This window comes from Sebastes fasciatus, chromosome 14, assembly GCF_043250625.1.
Source record: "Sebastes fasciatus isolate fSebFas1 chromosome 14, fSebFas1.pri, whole genome shotgun sequence".
NCBI classification, from domain to species: domain Eukaryota; kingdom Metazoa; phylum Chordata; class Actinopteri; order Perciformes; family Sebastidae; genus Sebastes; species Sebastes fasciatus.
Window position 1 is genome coordinate 10,114,938 of NC_133808.1, and position 19,981 is coordinate 10,134,918.

Here is a 19,981-nt window from a genome sequence, read left to right on the forward strand (position 1 = left end):
TATACATATGAGGGCGGCTTAGCATTGTGAATGCAGCTCAGCTTTCTGGAGGTTGACCTTTTTCCATGGAGTAATAGGTTTTATGCTGGCAGCATTAATAAACAATTTCTTGGTTTCCACAGTGAGGTAGTGAGTAGTCACTCTGCATATTAATGTGCGTCCCCCTCCCCACGCGAGCCTCTTCTCACCTACTTTTCGGCGGTCATGCTCAAAAATCACGACCCGTTTTGTGATTTTTTTTGTTCCAAAGGATGTTTGTTTCAGAGTGACTCTCTTTGCTCTCTTGTCTTTTAAATTCTATTCACTCTTTTTATTTCAAACTCCCACTCTCTCCATCTGTCTCCCTCTTTTTTGTGTGTTATTTTTCGGTAGAAACTGTATCCCTCCCAGGATGTGCCCCTTCCCCTCGACAATGCTCCTTTCTCTCTATAGTAAATCTTTTTTTTTTCTTTTTTTTTTGCTGTGCCTTCACCTGATTGCTCATCTCTCCTTTATTTCTGTCGCTGTCTTTTTTGCCTTGGTGACTGGGGCTGATTATGTGGGGCTGAGCAGTTCTGGCCCTCACGCTGTCTGTGGCCAAGGTCAATTATGGCCTTCCGTTTCAGAGCAGGGAGCCACTGATGTGGAGCGCCGGGCGGGGGGATCGAGTGGGAAGAAAATCAACCGTTTGGTGCCTCAAAACGATTCGATTTGCCACTGGTGTGAAAGTGTGCGCTGTGTCTGTCTCACTCTCTTTTATCTTCTTTAATGTCACCCATATTTTTTCCAAAAATATTAGATTGATGTTGGTATGGCTGCAACTAATGATTATTTAAATTTTTTAATAATATGTGGATTATTTTCTGGATTAATTAATTAGTTGTTTGGTCTAAAAAATGACAGAAAATGGTGAAAGATGTCAATGTCAAAATGAAGTCCTTAAATGTCTTGTTTTGTCCACAACTCAAAGATATTCAGTTTACTGTTACAGAGTAAAGAAACCAGAAAATATTCACATTTAAGAAGCTGGAATCAGAGTTTTTCGTTGCAGCTCTATATGTTGGGTAGAATTAAACAGCAAGAAACTCTCTCTTATTAGTATGTATGAATACGATGGGGATGCCCAGTCGACGCAGACATATTATCACTTTATTAGGTTGTTATGGCAAACTTGTTAAAGGTGCAGTGTGCAGGATCTGGCACCATCTATCGGTGAGGTTGCAGATTGAAACCAATTTAAAGTTCCACTGTGTGCTAAGCGTGTAGAAGAACTAAAGTGGCCGAAGCGAAAACGCAAATGGCCCTATCTAGAACCAGTGTTTGGTTTGTCCATTATGGGCTACTGTAGAAACATGGTGGCCGGCTCCGTGAAGAGGACCCGCTCCATAGATATAAACGGCTCATTCTAAGGTAACGAAAACATGAAATGATTCTTATTTTCAGGTGCTAAATTCACTAAAGAAAACATACTTATTCCATTCCTGCCACTAGATCCCCCTAAATGCTACACACTGTTGCATTTACAGTTGACTGGTCACACATCTAACAATTTGTGACGTACGAGTGAAGCATGTTTGATCACAAAGGAGAGAATCTTTCTTGTTTTGTGACGAGATGAAGGAAGAACACGATAAAAGCATTCGGCTTGTCATCTACATTTGACTCACTTAAAATGCAATCAACAAACAATGTATCTGAAGTCAGCTGCCGTCAGTGCTCTGATCTTCAAATCAAACTGCTTATAGTGACTGACATCAAGCATCTTTCCGCAAACAAACCACCTCCACTTGCTTTGCCTCCGTAAACAAAGACACACTTTTTTTTGTTCGCCTATGTGAAGGCGTTTGATTAGTCACAATTACAGCCTTGGCGCCAGCTTGTTTGATTTGTTTGACTCGAGGCTGCTTTGTACGTGCCGATCAGTAATCAGTGCCGGGCCATACCTGGACCGGCATCGAAATGTTGTGTCTAATTACAGTACAGCAGCCAACCAACCCGCGGTGCCGCTCACCTGACGAGGAAAAAGTATAATTAATTACCTCATTGAGGCAACTCAGGGAACCATGAAGGTAAAACTGTTTGCCTTCTTCTAATCGGCTCAGCAACAGAGTTTGCTTCAGCATGAAAAGAGCATGTTTAAACATTCTTTCAGGGGAACAAAGGCTATTAGGTTTAACAGATCAAGCAGTGCAATTAAGACATTTGGTCTGTGTTGTGGGCTAGAAATCAGCCAAGCGAGTGTTTTCATGCCGTGCTGGCGACAGAGGAATTGTGTTTTCGGGTCGTCCCTCCGTACCATTCTTGTGAACGCGATATCTCAGGAACACTTTGAAGGAATTTCTTCAAATTTGGCACAAAAGTCCACTTTGACTTAAGGCTGAACTGATTAGACTTTGGAGGTCAAAGGGGTCACTGTGACCTCACGTCCGTCCCATTCTTGTGAATATCTCAGGAACGCCTTGATGGAATTTCATCAAATTTGACATAAACGTCCACTTGGACTCGAGGATGAACTGATTTAAAATTTGGTGGTCAAATATCAAGCTCACTCTAACCTCACAAAACACATTTTTGGCCATAACTCAAGAATTCATTTGCCCATTATGACAATTTCACACAAATGTATAGGATAAAATGATGAAGTGATCACATTTTGAACAGACGTGGATGTAAACTGCAACTTGACTGGTTGGCAGACTGGTAAGTTGGTAATTGTAGTTTAAATCTATTAAATTGTATGTGTACCGTGTGTAAAATCCTATTCTGTCACCCGTCCAGACGGGACACACAGACCTGCCTTTCTGACGACTTGGACATAATAAGCAGCCATTTGATAAACTGCTGCTTGCCGCGGACACACAATAAATCTTAATGTGCACGATAAAATGAATAACGAGGGGGTTGAGCCCGTGCGTCCGGAGGGAGTCTTTATTTATATGATATTAAACATGCCAGACGGCCTCCTGCTCAGGGTTTTATCATGTAAGGGGCTCAGTTTTTATTGATTCAGCCTGCTGAGTGTCTGCCCGTCAATGTATTGCTCTGCTCAGCTGTTGTTGTCCGCTACGGAAGCAGCATTTTGATCCTAATCCCAACAGTCTGAGGTTAATTCTCTTGTGTAATGTAATCGCTGGCGAGACAGACCAAAGTCAGGATGTAGGAATTCCCCAACACGTACTTTACCTCTCATAAACAGACCACCACTCTGACCTCTCAGCGCCGGCACTGACAGTTTTGACTGTTTCTCACTGTAAATGCAATGCGGGTGACATCTCAGCCGGCGCTGTTGTTATGCATCATGCGTTTGTGCCTTGCACTCAGAAAGGCCCACGAGTCCTCAATCAAGGGTGGAGAGGACACTTAAAATACAGCCGGGTGCTCCTCAGGATCATTACGGCTCATCCCAAGTGTCTCTCCGCTCCTTCCTGCTCAGCTCTGCTTCCAGCTAAACGCTGTCTGGAGGATACGCTCTGACAGGAGTAATTCACCAAAGGGCTAATTACACCGTGGCATGGTGTGTCCTGTGTTCGAAACTGAGCATTTAACCCATAAATAATGTCCTGTGCAGCTACATTACAAGAGATTTATAAACATTATTATACATTAGACATTCATGGTTATTTCACATTCTGAACCAATTTTTTGTTTGTCTTTTTAATTTAATAATTTTTTTATACAGTATATAGATTTTTATATGTTAATTTATTTATTTATTAATTAATTTTCAGCCTTGTTTTCTTAATTTTGGTTTGGTTTTTGCAAGTAGTTCATATTTATTTTATGTTATGATTCTTATTTAAATTATTTTTTCTTTTAATTTGTGTCCCTTTTTGTCTTGGGGCTTCATGACTCTGCCATAACTTGCTGATATTCCTATATTTTGTAAGGATGCATATGTATTGGTTTTGTATCATATGTCCCTTACAGTATGTGGCATATAAGAAAATTTTAAATAAATAAATTAGATCACAAATTAAAAATAACACTTTCTAACTGGATTGGCACACAAATTGGTGTACACATTCATATCCTTCTCAGGATGAATTGTAATAAGATAAAACTAATTGTAAAATTGTTGTGCAGCAGTTGCATTACAAAGTGGGGAAGATTGCAAAGCAAAGTAGTAACTTTAGTGATCCCTTAACTTTTCATCTCGCACCATTATCAGGTCAAAATCTTACTTTAATTTATGACCAAATACCTGCAAAACTAATGATATTCCCATCAGCCTTGCGTTCAATTCTAATTAGCAAATGTTAAGACTGTGAACATGGTAAACATTACACCTGCTAAACATCAGCGAGTTTTTTTAGATCTTCTTCATTAGAGACCCTTGATTATGTATGTTTATTTTAATTTAGCACATAAAGTAATTTATAATGTAGGAAGATGACACTAGATACAACAAAAGCATCTAGATTTTGCTTAGTTATCACTAAGAAATGAAAGTAGAGCTGTCAAAGTTAACACGATAATAATGTGTTAACGCAAATTTGTTTTAACGCCACTAATTTCTTTAACACAACTTGCGATTTTCATGTTGTAGCGGGCTCAGTTTTAAAGCTAGAGTGAAGATCCTGTTATCATATAAAATTATAAAAACCTAAGGAATTTATTGGCACCAACCATGTCATACTAGCTTGTAGGGAAGGAGGCTAACCAACGCTCCAAACTTACGCTAAATTTTGGCGAGGAAAAACTGGCATGGCCATTTTCAAAGGGGTCCCTTGACCTCTGACCTCAAGATATGTGAATGAAAATGGGTTCTATGGGTACCCACGAGTCTCCCCTTTACAGACATGCCCACTTTATGATAATCACATGCAGTTTGGGGCAAATCATAGACAAGTCAGCACACTGACACACTGACAGCTGTTGTTGCCTATTGTTTTTATGCTAAATGCAGTACCTATAAGGGTTTCTGGACAATATTTTGAATTTTTTGTGTTGTTAATTGATTTACAATAATAAATATACACATATATTTGCAAAAAGCAAGTGTATTTTTCCCACTCCCATGTTGGTAAGAGTATTTAATACTTGATAAATGTGCAATTAATTTGCGATTACTCGTGATTAACTATGGAAAACCATGTGATTAATCGCGATTAAATATTTGAATCGATGGACAGCCCTAAATTAAAGTATTCCGTATTTTGGCTCCCCCGAGAATCTTCCTAAAGGCTCCAGACCCAGACATTGAGGCCCACGGCAGTACGCGATGCATCAGAAGATTTATTTTACTGTCAGTGGTTCTAAGGGCCAGCTCAGTGTGAACTGCCCACAACAGATGTGGTGAAACTCTCCGTTGTGATGAGTGCGCTTTGATTAATACGACCCGATGAATGCCTTTATTTTTAGCCTGGCAGGGCGCACAATGTGGAAACGCTTTTTATTACCCTTCTGGTTGGAGATGAATGGGCAACAGCAGAGAGAGATGTGATGTCCCCGGTGTTCATTCGTCATGGCCAGATTGAGGCGTAAAGGATGGAGGAGTCACTTGATTAGTCCTATATCATGATTCCTATCAAGTTCAGAAGGCAGTCCTAGACAAATTGCTAATAAAAGACATAGTAGTCGGAAAGGATGATCCTATTTGGGTTTTACCAATTAAAAAATGTTTGAGGAACAAGGAGACATCTGGTGGGGAAAAGTGCTGATATTTCCAGTGCTGAGGTGCCGGGGTCATTGCCTAACAATATATACTTCTGCTGGGAACATGAGCTAATTGACTAAACGAGTGCTCTCACATCCGATGTCAAGGTTAAGGCCAAGGAGAGAATGAGAGTTGCATTTCATCAGAGCAGGTCATTAGGCTCGGCTTGAGACATGATTATAGCGAGAAAGACTCTAATCCTTTTCACGACAGCTAGAAGTATGAAGTCCATTTCAACTGGCGAGGCAGTTTCTGCCCCCGCCAGAACATTATTCTATACGTTGTGAGCGTGAACTAAAGGTGGCATTTGTCCCGCTGACCTCCATAAAAATTCAAATATGAATTACGGATTTGACAACTGTTTCATTCTTACATAATATGAACCATGACTTATTCATTTCCACTGGAACCGGAGTCTTCCACGTGTTATATTCAAATGAAATCCTGTGTGTGTTGTTTTTTGGTTTGAAAGAGCCTGCTCTTACCGTCCATCTGGTGCTTGTGTCTGTCCCCGCAGGAACTCTTTACAGCGGAGTGCAAGTTCAAAGAGTCGGTGTTTGAGAACTACTATGTGATCTACTCGTCCATGTTGTACAGACAACAGGAGTCGGGGAGAGCTTGGTTCCTAGGGCTCAATAAAGACGGCCAAGCCATGAAGGGGAACCGAGTGAAAAAAACCAAACCAGCTGCTCACTTCCTGCCCAAGCCATTAGAAGGTACGTACTGTCATAGACACTCACATCAGACTGATAACGTTTTAAAACTACAGAGGCTTAGGGTTAGTTTACACTACATTTCTGATGCGGTAGGCATAGCTAATGTCTACAGCTCATTTATTTATTTTTTTAATATATGTGAAAGTCTGAGAATTTATCATTTTTTATTTTCGTTGTATAAGAATAGGTGTGGTGATGTTTTTATAGTTTTCTTTTTGTCAACAAATTCCATGTGTGACAGTTTCCTTCATTGCATGGGCACTGTAGTTTATCAAACTCACATACACCATTCTGCTACTAGAGAACCAAATGTGTATTAATCCGCAAATAGTCCCTGACAAAATGCACTATTTCCTTCTGTTTGAGTATCATTTGCTAAAAACTACAGTGCCCAACTGTTTAAGGAAATTACTGAGCCTTTTTAAAAACAAGTTATATACCTTAATGGTCTGTTTTTAAAGATTTACATCTTCATTAGGAACCAGTGAACTTCGGGCTGAGTTGGAACGAGTTGAGAGATGATATAATGGTCACTATAACCTGACAGTAGTGCATGAGACAGATAATATGAAAAGTCATGTTCCTCTGTGTCCTCCTGTGCTCCTCCTAATGGCATTTGTAAGATTTCACAGCACCAAAAGGAAAACAACCAATCAGAGCTGAGGAGTCTCTACAGCAGCTGTCAATCACCGGTCATGAAACTCCGATGAACTCCGGTCAAACTAGGCAGTGCTGATCGAATATGAATCAAGATTTTGTTTCTGTGATGCCCATTTATCTCCTCAAATGTTTTAGTGTGCTGTTTAGCTGAAAAATGAGAACGTTTGCTCCGGTCGGTGGGCGGTGCTTGGTTTTGGCTCGACCGCTTTCAACATGGCGGCTGGTTCGCAAACTTTCTAATTTTACAGCTAAACAAGATGTTTCTGAAAACAGTTGAGGCGAGACATATAGGCATTAGAATAACAGAGTATTGATTCATATTTGATCAGAGCTGCTTTGTTTAACAGTTTGATCGGAGTTCGCAAGTTTCATGAGCAGAGATTGACAGCTGATTGGTTTTCGTTCGGGCGCAGTGAAATCTTGCAAATGTCGTTACAGTAGGAGCACTAGGAGGAGACAGAGGAACATGATCTTTTTCACAGATTAGTCTGTTAGTCTCATGCACTACTGTCGGTCATCCACGTGTATTTGTTTATGTTAAGATCAGCTGTTTTAGTGGCAGAGCTTCGTAGAACACTTCATTCAAACTTCGCAGAAACAAAATAAAACTCACCAAAACCGTTGCTGTTAGTCTTTCCAACAATCACCAACTCTGTTTTGGTAGAAATAAACCCTTACTTCAATGGAATTTGATGTGAAAATATGCCTCTACTCGCTGTTTCCCCCCTACTGTCTCTCTCTCTGTCTCTGCCCGCTGAGCAGCTCTTGTTCTTCGGAGGCAGACCATTAAATTAGCTAAATAAAATAACAAACATCACTCAACCCCTTCGCCTACTATTGTCTGTATCTTAAGGACCCTCTCTCCTGCCTTCCTGCTTTACGGTGCATGCTGCGCGCATATACAGATTTCGGAGGAGAAAAAAGACGATCCTTTCACAACTACTCACTGACCGCTAACGTTACTCGTGTTAAATAGCAGTCCATTCCTGTGTTTCGGTACGGTTGGCTTTCACACCTGATGTGAACCGTACCCGAGTACACATTAACCGTACTCCAGACCACCTTTTCAAGTGGACTCGAGTAGGGATCAACAAACCGTGCCAGAGTACGGTACGGAGCGTTCACACTAATCAAACAAACTGGACTTCGGGGTCAAGTGCACCCGGATCCTGGCCCGGGTCCCTGATGTGAAAACCTCCTCAGAGATTCTCCTATTTTAGGCCAACAAAGCTATCTGCTTCGGCAGTTTCCACTTGCCGTAAGGGATTTATGTGAATAATTAAATGTTTTGGGTGACCTTTAAAAAAAATATATATATATATATATAAAAAAAAAAAACATAATTCCTTCTCCATTTTCTCTTCACTTTTTAGCGCTTGAAGGAGTTTATCAGCTGTCAACACTGTTACTGTAAACAGTGGTGTCATTTTGCAGCAGGAAACATAACGTCTAGGTGGAGATATGACAAAAAATCTGGATGTATTTGGGTGAAAAACAGTACAAACTGAAAAAAAAAATGAGCATGACTACCCTTCTTACATTACAAGACCCCATACTATGAGGCGTGCTCCTATAGTAATGGTCCAACTATGTGAAATGTCTCTGTCGGACATATTTTTGTATTTATGTGCTGATTCACGATTTTGCTGCTGTAAGCGTACAGTACGGCGCAGGAGGCAGGACAGCTCTGTAAGTGCAGTATGAAATGTTGATAGTCCAGCAGATGCCAGCATCACTCTCGTCAGCTACCAGCCTGATTGCTTCCCGTCATTTAAACATGGAATCAAGTTGAAGTGTCCTGTCAAGGCAGCTGTAGTCTAGTGGCAGTGAAGTGGAGAATAATGAGACACTTTTTGCTGTTTTTTTCATGAAAAGCATTTGCTTAGATTCAGCATCAGCCCTGATGGAGACAGAAGCAGGTCAGGATTGTAGCGTGAAGCCCACAGGCAAAAAAAATATCAGCTTTTTCCCATCAATAAATTTCTCTGTATAACAACCTTTTGAAAAAGTACACACAACAGCAAGTATTGTTAGGGGAAAGAAGCTCCTTAAATCGATTTAGACAGGTAAACTCAAAAGTGCAGGAAAGAGGTTCCTCGCTAACGGCTTCTCTCTTTTCTCTCTGCTTCCTTTCCTCATCGTCTGCTCCTTCCAGTTGCCATGTACAGAGAGCCATCGTTGCATGATGTTGGTGAGACGGTGCCCAAGGCGGCAGTACCTCCCAGTAAAAGCACAACTGAGCCGGCAGTGATGAACGGAGGTAAACCTGTAAGCAAGCCCGACAAGCCCGCCACATAGCCACACCTGACCAGTGCTCAGCGTGTGTGTGTGTGTGTGTTTGTGTGTGGAGAGGGTGTAGGGGTTGAGGGGGGATACGTGACGGAGGCAGGGCTTTTCCCCGACTAGACTCTAGACCCTCTTCCTTCTGTGGACCACATCCAGGCGAACCACCCTTCCTCTCTTCTCTCGCTCCTCCTTCCCACTTTCTCCGCCTCGGACCCTCCCCTTTTCTCCAGCTGTCTCACAACATGGACGCACGGATTGCGAGGCGGCCGAGTTTCTCCAGCACGGGGGAGGAAGAGGACCTCTGATCATGGAATGCCTTTAGGTTCCTCTGAAAACTGTGAGAGTTCATGTGACTAATGTTTCACAACCACGCTCGTGGTACTTTTGCTTGCTGACGGTTCATTCAAGAAACCTTTCCCCCCCAACCCTCCTCTCTATAACGCCCTGTTGCAGCAGAGCCCGTGTACCTTCAGATCTATTTTCTATACCACAGTTCACCAGCTATGTTCTGGGATAGAGACTGTATAGATAGAGTAAATATTTGGACTGTCGTCCTCTATTTTTTACGAGTATGTTCCCTTCTCCCCTCTCTTTCTATCTCTAGTCAACACACTTTTCTCTTTGTCAAGTAACCTAGAAAAGATAAAAACATTTTGCAAGGGGGTTGTGTGATTTTCTAAGAAACGCATTCACACAGATGTGGCATAAAAACAAACATATATATACATACAAAAAAAAAAAAATCTGTCTTGCCCACGACATGCACACACACTTACAGACACACAAAGTTTGTGGGGGGTTTTGCTTTTTACAGCTGATAAAAACACACTGGAGGCTGGCAGATAGCGCCTGCAATCATAGTTGATGAAGTGCTAATTACCGCCACTGCAATCAATGCGAGGAGCTCCCTACACACATACAAACACACGCCGCACACACGCGTTTATAAACAGATGTGTGTGTGGGTGGGAGAGCGCTGTAAGGAATGGTGTATACATATCACTATCTTAAGTCCCACCAGCGGTTCAGTCCGCCTTCTCTGGTAAATAGAAAAACCTGAAGTCTATTTTTCTTTAATCTTATTTCCGAGCGTGGGCTCTAGGAATATCTCTAGGCCTTGTAGGCCTCCGTCCCTCACTCACTGACTTTGTTGGACTCCGAGGCAAAGCTCGTGGCTTTGACCCAGATGGTCTACAACTGCAGCACTGGCAGCCATCTTACGGCAGCGTCTACCTAAAAAGCCAGAAAACAACATGGCTGAGAAACCAGTAGGCGACATTTACACTGGCTGCATCCCTATTTGGTTCAGCAAAACTAAAGCATGGGCAAGGTTTAATGTTGTGTTCTCTCTTCTTGCAGCAGTTATACAAGAGATGGCTTATATTGTAACATTTTCACTGTATAAAACTTAGGGAAAATGACTATTATGAATCATAACTTTTTAAATGACTAGATATTGTTCTTATTATTGAGAGGATTTGTCTCCTAGCTCAGCATGCAGAGTCCAGTTCTGATCATCTTGGCCTATCCACGTGCCTGTTTGGACCCTTGATTCCCGGCATGCAAAAACAGGTTTCCCAGTCCCCACTGGGCTAAAGGTGCCTCACCCACCCGACACATCCATGTAGAGGACACGTAGCATTATCCATTGAGAAGCCACACTCAGATGTATTCATTCTGAAATGACCAAAGTCTTTTTTTCATCCTGGGACGAACTGATTCTTTACGAAAAAAAGAAAAAACAAAATCTGATTCAACTCATCGAAGCTTTCACTGTGATAGCATTTTGTTCTGTCCGAAAGAACTCCGCTCGCTCAGACCCCCCCAAAGGTCTTTGACTGATGTCATTTTAGAGAAGTACGTATACCTTGAATTAATCACGTGCATGCATTTTCTATAAGGAAACAAGGTATGGGTATCACTCTGTTGTAAGCTGAAGAGCACTGAAGTCCGGCGCGGGAGTTGGAACGGGCATGTCGTAGGTTACAGCACACTCACAGCTAATCCGAATGGTAACCCCCGCTGCACTTTCTGTTTTTTGCATTGTCATCATGACTGTTAGCAGTTTATCAATCTGATCAATCCATTTCTAACGTTTTGTCTTGCTTTTACTGATTTTTTTAATCCTAATAGTTTAAGATTTATAATATGAAGTAGATTGTTGCTGCTGCTGTGTGCTGCAATTATATTAACAAGTTGATTTGGTAAATATGATTTTTATTGGGATTACACATGATCATTTCTTATTACAGCACATTAGTTTGAATTCAATATTTGTCTGTACAAAGCTGTTAATAAAAAATGGCGTACCACACACACACACACACACACACACACACACACACACTTACACACACAGAGGAGCTGGAAACTACTGTAGTTGTATTTGGGGCCGACGTTCTGTCCTCATTACAGCCAATCATCCTCCACTCTTACAAACTCTACATGCTGGGCTGGCTGCTGCTCCGGCCCTGCAGTCCAGATTAACTGGCTCCTCCGGGGCTGACTTTATTTTTGTAAATGACCGGTGTGTAAATGTACATCTCTGTTTGGATATCTGTAGCCAACCATTTTATTTTTATTTATTTGTTTTTTTGATTCGTCCTTACTTTTCTCTCGTATATACGGGTCGTGCGTGATGTCGTCTCCTGATACCTATCACCTTTTGCTTTCTCTTCAGATGTGTTAAAAGAATATTCTAGTTTTTCTTCGTCGCTTTTGTTTTTTTCCGACCTCTTATTTCGTACATTGTCCTCCATCTGTTGCATGGGGAGAGGATGGCATTGATGAACTGCATGTAGTAGGCTATGTCTATCAAGAACTGTTGGTATGTACCGCTAATTTTACATACATATATGCAACGAGTTTGTCTACACTATACAGTTTGTGTTTGTTGTATACACACATACAACATATTGAATAAAAATATTTATATAAAGGTGTACTGTAATGTCAGTAACATACTCAATGCAATATAGTGTGCAGTATATTATTGCACCTGTCATTCTTTTGATGGGACAAAGAAAAACGGATGAGAGGGTTGGCTAGTTTAAAAGCATGAAAAAAGGCCAAAGTAGAATTTACATTAAATTTTCTTTGTGACTTCTTATCGGTCCTCTTTTCAAGTGGTGACTGAGCTCTTGTGTCAATGCAGCTCTCATCCCCTGATGCCACCCTTTTGGAAGTGACATGGACATTCAGCATGCCACAACTGAACTATGTATGCCCTCTCTTTGTTTCCTCCACTTTAGGATTTAACCTCGTCACTAGTTATGTGTTTGAGTGAGAAACGTCCACGGCGTACCTTCGTGGTACAGCGTGGCTTTTGACGGCTTGGTTTGATTTCCCGCTGGAGAAGAATAGGCACTATTAAAAATGATTTATTTTCAACAAAAAAAAAAAATATATACCATTGCAAGTATGCCCATTGGAGTTATGTCATGTTATAACAAATTTGTAACCATGTATGATTAAGGTCTTCGCATTGTTTTCCATGCAAAATGTTGTGTCATGCGGCACATTTAATGTTTTATTATTAAAAACAAATAAAAACCTCAAACAGTAACTTCTGCCTCGAGCTTTCGAGTGAACTTTCCGTCCGATTGTGAAACAACATAGCGCTCTGTACCAGTCAAAAACAGATCTACATGACGAACTACATTATCACCCGCTGTATTTGGATACTGCGGATGATAATGTAGATCTGTTTTGTCACTTTTAATAATTCTTCCCATTCCAACATTTGGATTTGTCATGTACCTGCATCCTATTATGTGTAGCCATCTGGATAAGCATTCCTACATTATAAAAAGAAATTATACAAAAAGCTGTTTTGGAAACAAATGTTTACATTGTAATATGTTTTCAATCACTTGTAACCAGTACAATAAAAGAATGAATGCTGTTAGTGATATGCAGAATTACATCCATGTTTAGTTTTGTCTTGTCCAATCCTCCCGTGGGTTTTCCTGGCCGAGGTGATTTTACCAGCCTGGTCTTGAGTATGACAATCAACGGTGCTCCTGGTCGCTCCGGGCAGCCAGGCCTCTCTTGTCTTCTAACGCCAGCGTCCTCTCCACCTCAGTACTCGGCTCCCAGCCAGATTTCGCAAGCGTTCCCCGTCCAGCCGTCCCAGCACTCACAGTTGCCGCAATTGCACAGCCCATTCCCTGTGAGAAGAAAAGCTGTGAATTAAGAGCTGTGCCATCATGCCTGACCTTTAACAAGGTTCCTCTTTTCACACCCTGGTTCCCTGTGGGTGCAGCTCTCTGCGGGGGGAGGGAGGATGACTTCACTGCTCAGGACAGTTAGTGGTTTATTCCACACAGCAGAAGAGAAAAGTTAAGAGATAAAAGTCTTTATGCTTTATATTAGGGCTGCCAAAGTTAACGCGATATTAACAGTTAGCGCAAATTCGTTTTAAGGCCACTAATTTCTTTAACGTATTGATGTAATCGATCTTCCGGATGTTGTACCGGGCTCAGTTTTAAAGCTAGAGTGAAGACAATGGCATCATATGAAACAAAAAAAAAACGAATTAATCCATTGGTACCAACCACGTCATAGTAGCTTGCAAAAGAGGCTAAATGACACTCCAAACTTACCGTAAAGTTTGGCGTGGAAAAACTGTCATGGCCATTTTCAAAGGGGTCCCTTGACCTCTGACCTCTAGATATGTGAATGAAAATGGGTTCTGTGGGTACCGACGAGTCTCCCCTTTACAGACATGCCCACTTTATGATAATCACATGCAGTTTGGGGCAAATCATAGTCAAGTCAGCACACTGACACACTGACAGCTGTTGTTGTCTGTTGGGCTGCAGTTTGCCATGTTATGATTTGAGCATATTTGTTATGCTAAATGCAGTACCTGTGAGGGTTTCTGGACAATATTTGTCATTGTTTTGTGTTGTTAATTGATTTCCAATAATACATATATACATACATTTGCATAAAGCAAGCATATTTGCCCACTCCCATGTTGATAAGAGTATTAAATACTTGACAAATCTCCCTTTAAGGTACATTTTGAACAGATTAAAAAGGTGTGATTAATTTGCAATTAATCACGATTAAATATTGTAATCGATTGACAGCCTTACTTTAGATATAAATTATAGACTGTCCTCTACAGAAAAAAATGCTTGCAGCAATCCATGTTTTAGTAGCAAAGGAAGAAATATTGTTGTTAGAAGTCGCAAGTAGGAATTTGGGGTGGATTGAGGAGTCTCCTACAACTAATTTCAACACAAGAGACTTGACTTTATGTCCCATCTCCTACCATCGTTCACTAACCTTAACTAAGTAGTTCAAGTGGCCTCAACTGACCAACCAAGAGTGGAGCTAGATCAGCAGTACTATCATATTTTAAGTTTTAGGATGCACGGACAAACAACCTACTAAACTTTAATTTATGTATGAGGATTTTTTTTTTATATTTAGGAATAAAGGATAACACCCTACTCTGAATGTGTTATAATCCTGTAGCCCCAAACTCTCCACAAGATGCCTGAGCTGTCAGACAGAGGATGCTGAGATTAAAAGGAGGACTCCTGCTGGCCTCCTGTCTGTCACGCATGCTGAAAAGACATATCCTCTGCACAATATCACAGTGGAAGAGGAGGGAGGAGTCCGAGGAGGGAAAAGGGTGATGGACAAAAAAAACTGGATTAAAGTAATGTGAAAAAAACCCAGAAAGCAGCAGAGATGGGTAAGTAGGTGAGGAAAAGAAGAGCAATAAAAGTGAGGTAAGCTGCTTGTTGATCTGCTGAATCCAGGGTGCAGACTAGACAGACCTCCTTCTCATTAAAGGATAAGGCTGACCTTACTCTATTTATTCTTTTTATTGTCAGTAAATCCCATGAAAAGACCAAAACCAACAAAGCCTTATTCTGTCTCTCAAAACTTAACTCTGGAAAGCTCATTTATGTCCAGTTTTGGAATGTAACTAAGTACAATTACTCAAGTACTGTACTTAAGTACAATGTTATGGTACCTATCCTTTACTTGAATATTTCAGTTTTACGCAACTTTATACCTCCCACTCAGTGGTGAAAGAACAACTTTGATCTTTCACTTAAGTAAAAGTAGTTATACCAGAGTGTAAATACTCTGTTACTAGTAAAAATCATGCATTTTAAATCCTACTAAAGTATTCAAGTATTAGCATTAGGACTGTCAATCAATTAAAATATTTAATCACATGATTGTCCATGATTAATCGCAAATTAATAGCACATTTTTATCTCTTCAAAATGTACCTTAAATGGAGATTTTTCAAGTATTTAATACTCTTAACAACATGGGAGTGGACAAATAAGCTGCTTCATGCAAATGTATGTACATATTTATTATTGGAAATCAATTAACAACACAAAACAATGACAAATATTGTCCAGAAACCCTCACAGGTACTGCATTTAGCATAAAATATATGCTCAAATCATAACATGGCAAACTGAAGCCCAACAGGCAACAACAGCTGTCAGTGTGTCAGTGTGCTGACTTGACTATGACTTGCCTTAAACTGCATGTGATTATCATAAAGTGATTTACATGTCTGTAAAGGGGAGACTCGTTGGTACCCATCGAACCCCTTTTCATTCACATATCTTGAGGTCAGAGGTCAAGATACCCCTTTGAGAATGGCCATGCCAGTCTTTCCTCTCCAAAATTGAGCGCAAGTTTGGAGCGTTATTTAGCCTCCTTTGTGACATGCTAGTATGACATGGTTGGTACCAATGGATTCCTTATCTTGTCTAGTTTCATATGATGCCAGTAGCTTTAAAACTGAGCCCAATAGAACCTCTGAAAGATCGCGTTAATTGATTGCGTTAATGTGTTAGAAACATTTTAAATTTGTTAAAACAAATTCGCGTTAAATTTGACGGCTGTAATTAGTATCAAAATATATACTTAAAGTACCAAAAGTACTCATTATGCAGAATGGCTCATTTCATAAAAAAATCATGTTGTATTACTGGATTGTATTATATTAAGTATTGATGGATTCATTTTGCATCACTATTAATACAATTAATTAGTACCACTAATGTTCCAGCTGGTACAGGTGGGGTTAATTTCAATGCTGCCGTGTAGCTTAATCCTTAATAATACATCATAATCTATTCGTTGATTTCTATTTTGTATTAATAATCTGAATCTGTTAAGTAACTAATTTTATCAAATAAATGTAGTGGAGTAAAAAATTCAATATTTACCTCCAAATGTAGTGAAGTAGAAGTATAAAGCTGCATGAATTGGAAATACTCAAGTAAAGTACCTCAAAATTGTACTTAAGTACAGTACTTGAGTAAATGTACTTAGTTACATTTCACCACTGCTTCCACTATATTTCAGAAGGAAATGTTGTACTTTTAAGTCCACTGAATGTTTTGGCAGCTATGGTACATTTTGCTGTTAATACTTCTTTACTTTTGTATATTTTGAATGCAGGAGTCTGTTTACATGTTATTACATTTAAATTACATGCTATTTTTACTTAGGTAAACCATATAAATACTTCTTTCGTCACTGTTTACACTACCAGGTGTGTGCGTGTGTGCGTGTGTGTGTGTGTTCATGGTGATGAAGAAACATGCCAGCGGTGTGGCTCGCTTATGTGTTTTTGATAACAATGGATCTCTATGGCACAGAGAAATAAGATATATATCAGGCTTAGAATACTTGTTAGTAGGGAATTCATTGTCAGTTTTGATGTTTTAAAAGCAAAATCAATGATTTATTAATTGGACCACCCATATTCTGATTGGAGTGGGAACAATGCTCGGTTTAAATGGTAGTTCACTCAAACCAACAGACACACTAAAACCTTTCAGGTTATTCTAATAGATCTGATGGAAAAAAAACCTAATTGGTGAAACTGATAAACACAATTAAATGTGTTGCATGTTGACAAAATGTTGTAATTAGTTTGTTGTTACACCGCTGCACAGACAAACAGTCCTTTGTGTCCCTTTTCTGAAAAAGTTGCTGAAATTGTCATATCCAGTGCATGAAATTAACCAGCAAGCATTCCTAATACTCTGAATTTTCCACATCACTCATCAGTTGTACGGCTTTAAGGGTCCATGAAATCTTCCAGTTGCAGAGTAATTTGTTTGCAAACTTGCCGAACAAATTTTTGTGTCATTTACATGGGAAAAAAAATGACTCCATCACTGCTATACCTGGTGAAGCAGTGACTACTTTTACCTGCATATTCAAGCCTTTTTATGTATAACGCCATAGCATTATAATGGTTCTCATGCATATGCTAATTTCCACGCATGTATATATACACTCCAGTCAGTAATAAGGTCATCAGGAACATTTAACAGACACTGCCGCACATTTCCTTTGTTTCCTCCCAGTTTTCCGCAATTATGAAGCAACGCTTGTCTGCATCTGGAGCCACTGATGCTCATTTGAATGACATTAAGGCTGACATTTGGAGTCATGGAGTAATGATGAGAAACACTTCTGAACAGCTGTCCAGATTTTGACAGGCCCCGGGGCAAAAATAATTATAAACATGTACTGAGAACTCCTTTACCAGTGGGGAGAAGACAGCTCCTGTGGATAAACGGCTATATAGAGAGAGAAAGTGCTTGCGTTCGTGCGTGTGTGGTACATAGGTTTGTCTCGTCACAATTCATTTTTCTCTTCTCTGACTCACAACCATAGCCGTTCACGTTAGTGGGATTGATACAGAATCTACAGATACAATGGTGTGTGTGTGTGTGTGTGTGTGTGTGTGTGTGTGTGTGTGTCATAGGTCCACTCAGTTCTGAGGAACCAAGAACCAATTGGGAAGATGAGTCGGTCCAGCTCCAAATTATACTTGGTAATCAGATTGGGTCGGGTCTTATTATGCTGCCAAAAGTCTCAAGTCTGTTTGTCAATATGTAAATGAGTGGATTCGAGCATATGAAATCAGTAACCTGTGTAAATGAGTATGTTATTAAACTGTGGTGGAAATAAGTATTTATATAATTTACTTAAAGTTTCAGTAGGCAGATTTTTTGGCATCATTGGGCAAAAATTCCACAATAACCTTTCAGCATATTGTAATTCAAGTGTTCTGAGAGATAACTAGACTTCTGCACCTCCTCATGGCTCTGTTTTCAGGCTTTACAAAATCTTTGGCCAATCACAGGTAATTTCAGAGAGAGAGCGTTTCTATTGGCTATTCATTCAACGGAGGCAGATGTCAGTCACTCGCGGACTCCGATTAAATCAGTCAAACTAGGGAGCGCTTATCAAATATGAATCAAAATTATGTTGCTGTAATGCCTATTTCTTGCCTCAAGTGTTTTCAGAAACATCTTCCTGGGGGCTTCCTCTGCACTGTTCTCATTTGGTGGATAAAGCTGATAACAATATCCTGACCAACGGCGTTGTCGCAGAAGCAAAGCACCCTCTTTCCGGTTCCCCCTCAGGTAAACACTGTTATCTCTGTCAACACTGTCGCCATGTTGAGAGCCGTGCGGAGGCAATAAAAATGCTCCCAATCTCGAATTTAGCACCTTTAAGTAAAAGTACATTAGTAACAGAATGCACTTCTGTATCTAACTATATACAGTAAAAGTACATAATACAGAATGGCCCTTGTCAGTGTTATATTATTATTATATTATTGGATCAATACTATTTATACATCAACATGTAAGTGGTACTCTAATGTTTTTGTAGGTTGACGTGGGGCTAGTTACCTCCGCCAAGGCTGAAGGCCTAGGAAGGAGGTTATGTTTTCACCGGCGTTGGTTTGTTGGTTTGTTTGTTTGTTTGTTTGTTGGTTGGTTTGTCCGTTTGGAGGATTACTCCAAAAGTCTGCGATGGATTTGAATGAAATGTTTTGGAGTGGTGGGTTGTGGCACAATGAAGAATCCATTAGATTTTGGTGGCGATCCGGATCATGATCTGGCTTCGGGGAATGTTTTTTTAATAACTCCGCTCAGCCTGTGCATTTACAACACAGACTTTAAGACATGCGCAGACAAGCGACGTACATGAAACCTGCCTTGGCGGAGGTCTGCGCTCTCTGAGTGCACTTCTAGTTTTAGTTGTGTCACTCCTGGGTCGCTTAATTTGTAACAATTCATCTTATTTTATAAATTGATAGCATGTTTTATGTGAAAAGCAACTACAGTATTATCTACAGATGTCTAGTAAATGTTGTGGAGATACAAGTAGAATATTTCAGTCTGAAATGTAGGAGGAGAGAGCAGGAGATGAAAATAGAACTTTCAATTAGTGTTTGACAGGTACAAACAAATTAATCTTGGAATAGTTTCTGTAACTCCATATTTGTTCTTCGGACATTCTCGTTATAGTGTTGTTGTTTTCAACTGGGGTTGCTTGTTAACTGATGGTGCTGAGGTGCTGGTGTCCTCATTCTGCTAGGGTCAGTCCGGGTCAATTGCATTTTGGATTGGATCTTATTATCCATGTGGTCTCGGGTCTGACTATGCTCGGGTCTCCTTTGGTGGCTTTTCCATGATTCTGTTTCGGATCTGGTCCAACATTTTGGACCCATAAAGACCTCTAGTGTGTGTGTGTGTATCCTACCTGTGCAGATGAGGCCGTCATGTTTGTCACACTCTCGGTCGTCACACTCGCAGTACTCTCCAGACACCCAGGAGTCTTGAGGAGAGCAGATACATTGGCCACAGTGACAGGAACC

General features: G+C 40.3%; 2 protein-coding genes across 5 annotated transcripts in view; one reads left to right on the forward strand and one right to left on the reverse strand.

Moving 5' to 3' along the window:
• fgf14 (fibroblast growth factor 14) overlaps positions 1-11,508 on the forward strand; it is a 131,142-nt gene extending 119,634 nt beyond the window's left edge. For all 3 annotated transcript variants that reach the window (XM_074658647.1, XM_074658649.1, XM_074658648.1), the window contains exons 4-5: positions 6,153-6,351; positions 9,167-11,508. In XM_074658647.1, coding sequence (XP_074514748.1) covers positions 6,153-6,351; positions 9,167-9,309 — 342 coding nt within the window. In that variant the 3' untranslated portion in view covers positions 9,310-11,508. The remainder of the gene's footprint in view (positions 1-6,152; positions 6,352-9,166) is intronic.
• Positions 11,509-12,661: 1,153 nt separating this feature from the next.
• itgbl1 (integrin, beta-like 1) overlaps positions 12,662-19,981 on the reverse strand; it is a 60,842-nt gene continuing 53,522 nt past the window's right edge. The window contains exons 10-11 of one of the 2 annotated variants that reach the window (XM_074658646.1): positions 19,867-19,980; positions 12,662-13,466 (exon numbers count right to left, since the gene is read on the reverse strand). In XM_074658646.1, the coding sequence (XP_074514747.1) occupies positions 13,378-13,466; positions 19,867-19,980 (203 nt within the window). In that variant the 3' untranslated portion in view covers positions 12,662-13,377. Of the gene's footprint in view, positions 13,467-19,866; position 19,981 lie in introns of those variants that run through there. The other variant, XR_012597104.1, reaches the window with a different exon arrangement.